This window comes from Pithys albifrons, chromosome 1 (genome assembly GCF_047495875.1).
Source record: "Pithys albifrons albifrons isolate INPA30051 chromosome 1, PitAlb_v1, whole genome shotgun sequence".
Lineage (NCBI taxonomy): Eukaryota > Metazoa > Chordata > Aves > Passeriformes > Thamnophilidae > Pithys > Pithys albifrons.
The window spans coordinates 6879208-6891371 of NC_092458.1; the positions used below are offsets into that span (position 1 = coordinate 6879208).

The 12164-nt window shown below is 38.6% G+C and overlaps 1 protein-coding gene across 9 annotated transcripts in view; it reads right to left on the reverse strand.

Moving 5' to 3' along the window:
• Positions 1-12164, reverse strand: part of CNKSR2 (connector enhancer of kinase suppressor of Ras 2) — a 209991-nt gene that overhangs the window by 152053 nt on the left and 45774 nt on the right. For all 9 annotated transcript variants that reach the window (XR_011697485.1, XM_071551813.1, XM_071551983.1 and 6 more), the window contains exon 3: positions 8650-8852. Coding sequence is in view for 8 of the 9 variants with exons in the window: in XM_071551813.1 (XP_071407914.1) it covers positions 8650-8852 (203 nt within the window). In the remaining variant the exon portion in view is untranslated. The remainder of the gene's footprint in view (positions 1-8649; positions 8853-12164) is intronic.

The following is a 12164-nucleotide window of genomic DNA, read 5'->3' on the forward strand; positions in this document are numbered from 1 at the left end:
TATTTTGGTATTACATCCCAAGCCTCAACTTCAACAGTAAAAGTTCAGCAAGATTTAGTATAACAACATCCCACCAGTTTCAATCAAAATATCAACAGAAACTTCATTGTAGGATCCTTGACTTGATTTCACATAAGACACAGTGTAAAACACAAATCTGATAGAAGAACTCTATACTGGGAATATATACACTGATTGTTCATTTTAATACACCACAACATTGACTGTGAACAGATTAATCAACTTGTACAAATGCAAATAAAGCCTATATAAACTATAACTTCAGCTGGCTGCTAAAACACTTTCTTCCTCAGGGCATACACCAAGTATAAGGAATTCCCTAACTAATTATAAAACTTCTCTCTCCTTTAAAAAAAACCAAACATTTCCTGGGCTTAGCAGAGTCCAATTTCTACTCTTTTCGTTCAAAGCCACATCTTTCACAGTCTCTTCAAGTCTCAGGTACCTCCTATAGCTCCAGTGAAGAAAATTCCCTGAGAAAAAACCTAAAATTTTCAACATATGTACCATCCAATTTGGTGCTTTTAAACAAGAACTAAAAAACTGCCTTGGACTCAGGCCACATGCTGCCCCACTTCCTGCTGTGACATTGACCTCAGTGTCTCATTGCCTCACCTCTCTCACAGTCACTTCCATTTGTGGAACCTTTTTTACTCAGTTTCTCTTGTAATTTGTTTGTTCTTCCTTCAAAAATGTGATTCTCGTTCTTTGCAACACCCACATGAAAACACCTTTGTAGCTCCACAGCACACCTACCTGACCACATGCCCTTTCCATTCATTTCCACTTCCAGACCTCTGCTGGTTTTCCCCTTTTCATTCTTTATCTACCCCTTCTACACATGATATCTTGAGAAAAAGAGATTGATACAATCACATCAATGCTTCTGCAAACACATGCAGAGTGCTTTTGCCCTTAGTCTCATCTTTTCTCCATCATTCTCCTTTCCAACTTTTGAAGCCATTAGTCATTTTCAAACCATATTCACAAATGACTGGGTAAGAGGTTTCAAGGATCATTTAGTTCATAAATGTTTAGTGATTGAGCATGCAGCTGGAAAAGTGGGAACCTCTAAATTTTTCCACTGTGTGAAAGATTCCCCCATTGGGAAACCAAGGAGACACCATAGCAAGAGGAAGAGTTTCTAAACATCTGATTCACAGTGAAAAAAACCTTACAATTGGTGCTTGCTTTTTCTTTCCTTTTTTTTCTTTTTTTTTTTTTTTACATTAAAGTCAATCAACTTCAACACCTTAGTCTATAGGACACAAGGTTTTTCTAAGACAATGCATGACAGAGCTACTGGTTCTTTTCACATTTCTTCAAGTCAGTGTTTGACATAAATGCTGTAACACCTCTGAAACATGAATTTGTTTATACATGTGTAATGCAGGCTGTAACACACATGTATGTGTGTGTACACTTTTGTGAATTTGAGACCTGATTAACATCCTGAGCCGTATCAGCATCTTTCAGAATGAAAAAAGAAAAAAAATTCTCTAACATTAATTTATTAAGCCACCCTGAATAACTGGTGGAAAAACCAGCCACATTAATATAGCACAGTTAATTCCCTTACAGAATTAAGAAATAATACAATTCAACAGCTATTAATACTCACCACTACTGACTGCACATGAAGCAAAATCCTTCACAAGCAATAAAAATTTGTGAAGGAGATATAGGCACTCAGCATTTCTACATTATCAATACCTTTGGCCTCATACGCTTCAGCCTCCTCATCTGTCTTCCTGTCTTCTCATATAACATTGAATTAGGGGAAAATGATATATAGAAGTATCTACTTCACTTTAAGAAGTTGCAATTTGGACAAATACTGACTGTTGTTAGTAAAAGCAACACCCAAAATAAAAGTTAACCATATTTCACCATGAGTTGTAGCACTGAGGTATTTTATAATAATATATGTTGTGAGGGGTTTGAAACAAATATCATACATCTTTTAGCATCCTAACAGGGGAAAACATCCTCAAAGCCTTTTGATTAAACAGAACAGAACAAAGTCTTTTACAGAGACACAGCCAAAGCAGTAATATTACACATTCTTCAACAGTAACATCTTAAGCTCAAATAAAAATCTGAACGTACAATGCTGTTGTATATATTGTGCCAAATCCATCTAAGATTCATAGTTTCAGGCTTTCATGAAACAAAGATTTTATTTGTCTTTCTAATCCAACTGCTTGATGTAGAATCAGGGAGGAATGCAGTAAAATTCACACTGGATAAAGGAATCCTTTAAGTGCTCTATTAAACATTTACAGCTGTTCCAGGAGCACAATACAGTTAAATACCACAGCATTCTTAGGCAGAACTTACTGACAGGTTTGGCATAATATTCAAAGCAATATCAATGCAAATGTATAGAGGAAACAAGATTCACAGCTTTAAGACTAAAAATCAATCCCCAGAAAAGTGCATTATTTGTGTGATGAGTAAAGAATCGCTGAACTATTTTGTTTCTGCTGAACTCTTTAGCTTCTTTTCCTTTGGGTTTTCATTGTTCACCTCCACTACCTTGTGTGCAAACCTGATCTATCCTGTCAGGACAAGCAATGACCAAGCACAGCTAACAGGACTGTATGAAGTCCATTATAAAGGAGACTCTAAGCCAATAACACTTTCTTAGCAGGTAAGAAGTTATAGGCTTGCCAACAGTGTTCCTCTTTACTTAAAACTACAAAATAGTCACACCATAAACATCACCAAGGCTCGTTCACCAAAAACGATGAGGCAAAAAATCCAGCTGAATACATTTTATCTACAGTGGAAGAAAATGTATGCACTGAGTATGTCACTATGATGAAAAGAAGGAGATCCATTTTGGAGTGAGAAATGTGTTCTGCTACCACAATGCTTTCACACAAAGCAGGCTTAAAGGGTGCACTGAAGCTGAACACCTAGAATTGTTCAGTCATAAACAAAGAGTGTTTACACCATCATTGCAGGCTGCACTTCCCTGATGCAGCAGAGCATCACCAAAAAAAGCTCCCAGTTTAAGGCTTGGAGGTCCTGTTCTGCTGTCAGCAACTGAAGCATTCAAATGTCCTTAACTTCAGGCACAGATTTTAGCCTCACTTAATGGGATTTATGTATACACGTAAGTGCTTCACAGAATACTAGTATATTTAAGCCCACATCAAAATTATTTGTCCACCTGGGGTTTAGAAGTTAAAGGATTACAGCCCACCACCCTGCGAATAGCACTAAAAGCAGATCTAGACTTCCTAAAAAGGCCTTTTACTCTGAAATTTTTCATTTTGTTACTTCTGTCAGCAATTTTACCTATATTTTATATGACCAACAACTTCTATTTATAGTTGGGTTTTTTGTTCATCTTCTCGTTTCATTTGGTTCATGTATCATGTATCCACATAGAAGTTGTCAATTAAGCAGACTGATGCACATTTGTCAGCCTGGTAGCTTTCCTCTGGCCACAGCAAGGAAAGTCTTGAATACAAAATCTATTTCCACAACATCTTTGTTCCTACTACTTAGACTTCAGTGTAATCTGCAACAGCAGTTAAAGTTTTTTATTTCCAAACGGGGGATAGGGCTAGTGTGAAAAACAAGGGCTACAGAAGAGTTTCTACGAAAGACATATTGAGTCACTGCCCACACAGATGGCTGAGTCAAACAGTACACTAAAAAATCCAGTGGTCCCTGACAAATTCTATTTCATGACCATTAAAAGCTGTGACACAACAACAGACGCAAAACATTGTAGCAGTTATCTCCTGGGAAGTAGATTACATTTTCTTAAATTCTTATGTGAAAAATAAACTACCACATTATGTTAGTTGTGTCTTTAATGAAGACTCAATTAATGCCCTAAAAACAACCAAACCTTCCTCACTCTGTTCTCTATGTGTTTGTAGTTTATACAGATATCGTTTCTATTGCTAAAATCCAAACCATGCTCCTTGATATGGCACAAGATAAATGATATGGGGAGTTCTTGTTTCAGATAACATGACCCAAGCACTCCAGAGCAGGCAGGAACAGGAAGCCCAGAAGTATAACTAAGAATTTTTTTCTTGCTAGTGCAGTCTGCAGGATTTCCAGGGATTTTGGTTGGCAAAGACAACCAAAGTGTGGTGGAGGTGAATGAAGAGAATATATCAAACCAAGAACAACCTGGAAGATGACATCAGCAGAAGCTTGTGCTGACAGAGCAGGGAGAAAAATGGAAAGAGCTCATGCAGCTGCCACCAAATGTCACCCCAGCTCAGGTGCGCTCAGGATCCTTCCTCTTCCACAAAAAAGCATTACAGTTCTTCCCAGTCAAGCCTACAGTAATGAGCCTTACCTGTTAAATCTAGCTGTCCCATGAAAGGAAAACAGATGGTGTACAGTGGGATTTGAAGGAGGAAAATGGGGTGCTTAAAGAATTTGTAAAATCCTTTTGCTCCCAAGGCTGTCTTCACTTTGCAGCAGCTTCTGGCTCAGGCTCATTAGAAGACAAACTCAACACTCAACATTGTGCCAACTTCTGAAAAATATACAATCTTCTGTCTGTCTGTCAGATGGTTTGTTATGATCTGGGAGAAAAGGTACTGGATGAATCTGAGCACGCTTCACTCATGACTCATCACAATTTCAGTAGTATGACCAATAGGGAGCAGCAAATTAGTAGAGAAGGACTGAGCTGCAAGTACAGTACAAGACCCGTCTATGATCTAACCACACAGAAAGCTAATTATAACAACTGCTAAATGCTCTACACTTGGGGCTTAGAAGAATTTTTTGGGATCCCTATGATATCATTGTTTTTCAGTTCATGTTTGCCTCTGGATGAAAACTGGGAAGGTTTCACTGGTGTCAATGAAGATGAAAAAAAGCAGCTTGATTCTCAAAATCCTCTGGGTGTTGATGGTGGTTTTAAGTCAATAAAGCCATGGATGGATTATGTACACTCAGAAATGCATCTCAGAAAGGCAATGAAAACTGACACCCACACACAACCAACACCTTCACAGTGTTTTTCAGTTGAATTGTAAATGTGTGCTCTAACAAAACCTTACCTGGGATTAATAGAAATAAATATGTCTAATTTCAATTCCAATTAAATGTGCAGATACTACTGGACATATTAGTGTACAGAAAAAAAATTATTTTATTAGGTTAGAAATAGCTTTATGCCAGAAAATTGCAACATGTTCATGTTGTGACTCCAGAGTAGTGAACTGAAAACAGTAATCCTACTTTAATATACATTTTTAAAAAATCCTCCCCAGGATGGAGTGCATGAGCCCTGTAAAAGGGAGCAGGATTTCCAGAAACCTGACATATAAGAGAAAAAGGAGAATAAAGAAAGGTGGCATATATTACTGTTCCAAAGAATACAACTTTCATGCATTACAGGACTAAAGACTGAAAAGAATACTAATGATTTAAATGGAAGTCTAGAAAACCTGACTGACTGAATATATGATACTCTAATTCCTGAGAAGTATCACTGGACATATATTGATGTCAAGATGCTTTGAACATCAGGTAAGAAGTTCATTGCTATGGCCTCCAGTGTGGTTTTCCACCCTTCTAAGAGCTACAGTAAATGTCAAGTAAAAACATATCATAGTTTTTCAAGAAAGTATCAATCTTGTCAGGGAATTTGCTTGGAAGAATTTGAAGATTAGGGAGAGTGTATAAAACAAAACATTATTAAGCTATGAAGTCTTCTGAAAGAGAGGATAGATTTTGTGGGCTTAGAAAGTAACAGAAAGTTAAAATTAGTCTAAAAAGTTTAAGGACATAATCTACAAGTATGATGACAATTTCTTTACAGGATGTTATTGGAGAGTTATTTCATGCTCCTCAAAATCAGCAGCTGACCTCTTTTGAACGCAGCTAGAATTCTCTACTAAGTTTTCCAGCTCCTAAATGAAACTAAACCAGAAGACTTTTAAAGGCTGGCAATAAAAGCTACCCTGATTTTCAGTAAAACTCAATTTCTGACATACATCTGGGAGTAGGACTGCTCCAGGCAGAGACCTGGAACATGGTGCATCCTTGGACTGGCCCTGCACAGCGGCACTGCCAGAGCCACAGCGAAAGTCACTCAACAGGTCACAACTCTCACAACACTCCTTTTGATAATTGTTCGTTGCCTAACAAAGTCCTTGTAGACTGTAGATGTCCCACAGAAACAGCATAAAAAGAGAACTCACTAGAGCAACAAGTGAAGCACAACCCGAATGGAGTCTTCACTACTCCCTACACATAAAAAACACATCACTGCAGTTCTATGCAAGTTGATGCTGCTGCAAGGTGCTTTTTCCAGACACAACCTCAAAAACCACTGCATAGGGGCAGCCTAGAAAGGCTATTACCATGGGGTGGACAACCCTAATAGCCACTTCATTTCTCCTAGGGGTTTGCTCTCCCCTTTCACATCCTACAGATGGAACTGGTACTAGAAACTAACTAAAAAACTAAAACTTGTGGCCCTGATTTAATAGTACCCATGCAAAATAAAATTAAATCATGTTCCTGACTTTAAATAATTAATTTCTAAAATCTTTCTATCTCCCCCTAGTGGCCCCAATACCTTCTTTTAGAACATATATAATAAACAGAATCATATTGATCTCCAGATGTTCCCACTTCCTGAGAAAAATGTAGTCATTGGCCTGCCTTCATCCTAATTTGTAGACTTCACAAAGAAAGAACAAACCTTACACATATACCCAGATGCTCATAAATCAGAAAAGTCTTAAAATGTTTCAGAAAACGTTTGCTAGAACCAGGTGTTTAAGCTACAGATCTTCAAAAGGATTTTCCTAGAAATTTGAAGCCTATTTGGACAGTAAAGACAGCATTGCTAAAAGTGGGCTACCCCCAGGATTGTCCTCATCTTTAGCTTTTTTGGAACTCCTGGGTCTGATCAACTCTCATTTCAGCTAAATGCAAAAATACATGCAGTTCACAGTGACAAATCAGTCCCAAGATGCACACATTTTACAGCATCAATAACTACTTTCTTCCTGAAATTCAAGTATTGAATTCGTATCAAGTTGCAAAACCCCACATTGTTTTTCAATGTGTTAAATATGTATGTGTGTGCATATTTATAAATGAAAGCTTACTTTTCAAGACCAGACTTAAAAAAACCCCAAAAACAGAGAAAAAAACCTTTCCTCACCCCCACCTCCCCACCCCCCCCACCTCCCCACCTCCCCAAAAAAGCCCCACAACCAACCAACCAACCAACCAAAATGAAAAAGAACCTCAACTTTGCAACTAACAGTCTTTTTAATCACGGCCATGGTTCCAGTGAGAAAACAATCAAGGTCATTCCTAAATAGAAAGAAGTGGCAAAAACTGATCTGTCTATGAAAAGAAAACATGCTTTTCTACTGTTCTTTCTGTTTTAAAGCCCAGAATGATATGCTGCTCTCCTCCAAAAATGATTTTGCAGGGAGAAAAAAGTGAAGCCTACAAGTATTCCAATTAATAACAAGTTAGAGACAGAGCTAAAAATATACTGCCCATTTTTCAAGTCTCAATACTAGACTCTTTCTATGAGATTGCATTACTTCTCTGTACATCTAATGTTAAATATCTAAACAGAAATGTAGGAGACAACTTTGGGTACCCTGGGTTTGAAACATGAGGAAAGGCTAGAAAGGCAGTAGAAAAGAAGAAGGAATGGTAGCTGCAATCCCTTGAGCAAGACAAAGAGCTTGCAGTTCACCTTAAGAAAAGGAAAAGATTCATGCCTCACCTAAACCATTCATATGGAAATCATTTATGGGACAGAAGCCAGTTTTCCTCAGGAAAATGAAACATAAAACACGCAGCAGTAAAACCAAATAATTCATTTGAATTGCAAAAGTTACACGAAGATCACCCTCTGAACAAGAATTTAGGTGCTGGTTACAATGTAAGATACACATTTAAATCAAGATAAGCTTTTTAATTCCGATTATGATCATTCATTGTGATGCATTTTATGAAAACATACAGATAAACTAATTTTAACCACTTCAGGAGTTTCAATGATCATCTTAAATACCTGCATATTATTCTGGTTTTAATTACAAAAACATCACTACAAGTGTAGCAAACGGGAGCAATTAAATCCTGGTCATGAATACTTCATAGGTAACATCAGTAAAAGTATAAGACAGTTCCTATTGCCTCTACAGTTTCAGAGGTATTTCACTTCCATTTAAAAACCCTAAAACACAACATGCATGTTTATATGCTCACACACTCTGGAACTACACAATGACACCTATGTAATGAAAAGTATGACCACAGTTTTGTCAACTTGATAGTATCAGAGCAATGAAGTTGAGTTATGCAGGTCAGAGAGTTGTTCTATATTAAAAAAAGTAGATGTATAAGCTAATGATGCCATCCTGTTGATTTATTGTGTTTCCAGATATGTTTAGGGTTACAGTGCATTTGGAGGGATTGTTCTGAAATGCTATCTGAAAATGGCATGCTGACATTACAAAAAAATAAAATTGATGCAAACATCTTCTCAGAATATGTAAATGAATTCTGCCTCCATTTAATGTCTACATTGAATTTTGGAAATCAGTGGGGGTTGTGCACATGTGTGATAGGGTTACCTGTGACACATTTGGGAGTTTTTACCTGTCCAACCAAGCCAGCAGACTTTTAGCTGCTCCAATCAGATCCACGACCGATGTGAGAAAATCATTCGGTAATTTGCGACTGGTTCTTCCATCATAGTGACCACTCCTTCTCCTCCCAGTGATGAAGTTCTGCAGATTTTTGGCAGATGCATTCAGTTTGTGAGAAAGGGTTTTTAGATTTTCTGTTTCCAAACCATAGTTCTGCATTGAAAAATAATACAAAGAAAATAAAGTTAGCTTTACAGATGTTCAGGAATTACCAAGAACAGCAAGACTGCTCTTCTGCTTCAAAACTTAACTATTCCTAATAATTAAGGTAGAAATACACCCACTCACTAGTTTTTAAATGTATAGCATGTTCTGTTTCTGAAGTGCATAAAAACAGAACAAAAGAAGACCAAAATTATGAGTGATCTTTTAGCTCATTTTAAGTGCACTGAGAAAAACATGTCAAAATGAAGAAAAAACCTAGTCTGGAAGATAGTTTTTCAAAGCAGTGCATCACTCTCAGTAAAATACAGAATCACAGAACCATAGAACAGTTTGGGCTGGAAAGGACCTTAAAGATCATCTCATTCCAGTCCCCCTTCTGTGGGCAGGGATACCTTTCACTGGACCAGGTTGGTCAGTGCACCATCCAGCCTGACCTTGACCAGATGGTTTGCTCAGTAGATCTGACGATGAGGGATCAGTCCCCGCATTTGTACTGAAAATAATTCCCAAGATCACACTTGGCATAAGGGCTTGAAACCAGCAAAAGTATTCAGCATGGACACAGCATGACAGTAAATTGTTTTTTGTTGGTTTCAAAGATAGAAATATATTCATTACTGTATATTCATTGCCTTATTTTTATTCTTTTTCGCAGTAAAGGATGCCCAGAATCACTGCCTCGAGAACACTGTGCCACCCTGCTCAAGCTCTGTGGTGCCCATTTAAAGTCAAGTTGCAAACTTTGTTTCCATTTAAGAGTCAATCTCCTAAACTTAAATTAAGTTGCTCAGCTGTGCAGCAGAGACAGAATTATGAAGAAGTATTACCAAATAGTACTTGGAAATCCTTCAAAAGTACAAATGTTACCAAAACAGCATTAGGGAATGTCCTGATTTAATGTTCAATTACAATGTAATATATACCATCAGTGATTTGTTATTTCTATAATAGATTTGTTTTTCTCACTCACACAGAGTAACAGAGTTATTACAAGAGAGATCTTATTTTGCCTTTGCAAAGGAATAAGCTGTTGCACAGACCTGAGCTTAGTATTCCTCTACAGAACTATGGAACTCTGAAGGTGCTCCTCACTTTAACCACATCACAGGGTGGTAACATGGGGTGCTGACAACTTTCAGTTGACAATGGAAAAGGCTACTTACTATCAAAGGTGGACCATTTCCTACCACAAATGATGGTAAGTGGGATGCTCAAAGTCCTCAGATGCACACAGAAAAATCTACTTCCTAATGACACTCCCTGTCCTCCCCAGGTCTCCTCCCATACCTCAGGTTTGGTCCCCAGACTAATCTGTCTACAAGAAGAGATAGGAGAAGAGATAAACTTGCAGATGCTAATTTAAGACCGATGAAGCTTATTCACCATAGTCTTTTTTCTATAAGAATTGAGGGGGGGGGGGGGGAGAAGGTGGTGATTATTTACAACAGTTGTCATGCTCCTAATCCAAACCATCTACTACATTAATTTAATCCTCTTTAATTGCACAGGGACTGCAGGAACATTAAACAGAAGCCAGCCGTGGTGAGCCCCAAGCCCTCCCACAACATCCACTCTCAAGTCAAAGGCAGATCATCACTGAAGGGAGAGACTACAGTACATGCTTGTCTCCCATCTCCCAGCCAGCTCCTTGTGCCTGGAAACCAAACACACTTTGTGAGGGAGACGCTAAAATAACCACCATCTTTTGGAAGCAAAGGATGCGCTTTGGAATTCGGCTTAAGGGGGCAGTGACCACACACTAAGGTTGTGCTTTAAAAACCACTATTGGAACAACACTTTTTGGGGCAAGGAAGGCTTTGCAGGCGTTTCTCAGCTGCACAGTTTCTGCACAGGCACTGTCCTCTGCCTCCACATTCAGTTCCCAATTAGACAAATTGTATGTTTGGGCAGTGACTTTTCCACGATGTAAATATTCAAGAGCAATTATATAACAGAGAGAATTAGGTTATAAATAAAAAATTACAAGATGAAAACAATTAATTGGGATTGAAAAGTAAAACATATTTTATTATGCAGCTAAATGGCTCATAACTAATAACTTATTAAATCAGTCCAAAGTAAAGAGATAAACATCAGATAAAAATATGTCTGGTTTTTTCTGCAATTTACTGTGATTGCTCTGGCTGAGGGAGCCCAGCAGAGATAGAGGAGTGGGTAGGAGTAAATTTGAAAAAAATAGTCAGTTTGGTGTTACTTCATTCTGCTTCCTGAGCATCTAGCTCATTCTGGCAAAATTATTGGGGGAAGAAACAAATGAATGATATTCTGGATGAATGATAAGTCACCAAAAATGTCTTACACATCAGGAAAACCAAGACATCACCACAAGCGAGCCCCACACAACATGGCACTCACATGCTCCAGAGCAACGGGGTAAGACCACAAACTGCAGGCTGGCCACAGGGCTTCCCACCCAACACACTGAAGTGCTGCATTTTTTAGCTCCTAAGAAGCCAAATGCAATGATTACCCAAATATGAAGCTAAGGTGGAGGTGTGCATGGTGAAGGAGCCGGGCAAGCCCAGGCACCTGCTTGCCTCCCCAGACATGCCCCACACAGAGCCTATGGCTTGGGGGAGGCTACACCGAGGACGAGGATGGACCCTAATGCTCCTCGACAACGCCAAATTAGTTACCTCCCTGTCTTTTGCCATCCCTCACTCTGTCACTTTGTCTGTACCTCATCCACTCAGGCAGGTGGGTGCTGGTTCCCAGCCTGTGCTGCTGTGACATGTCCCCCGCAGCGGGACCCTGGCAGGCAGCACACAGACCTCCAGCCCCACCAGAAAGTAAAGCACCAGCAAAAAAGAAAACCTGCAACACTGAACACTGCAGACCAAGCAAAACAACATTCCAATTTTTTTACACAATAGGAACCTAGGCTGCATTTATGTACATGCTTCCTTAGAAAATCAGCTCCTATAAAATCTTAGTGGCCTCTTGTTAACATTTAAGTGATGGCCACCTACGGCCACACTATTTTTCAGATTTTTTTTCACCATCAGATATGAGGAAACGTAGAGGCACTGCTAACAGACACAAAGCCTCTTTTCACACATATTCATCAAATGTCTATGTGTGTATTCTTTAACACAAAAACTCAGCCTAAGCTACATATAAAATTCAGTCTTACATGAGGATGGCAAAGACATCGGTGAAGCCTCCACCTATAATATGGGACAGATAAAGCCAGAAATGGAAAATACAGAGATAAATTTCAGGCAGAATATATATTTTAGGAAGCTGAGTTTATTGTAGTAGAAGGAGTCTAAAACATCA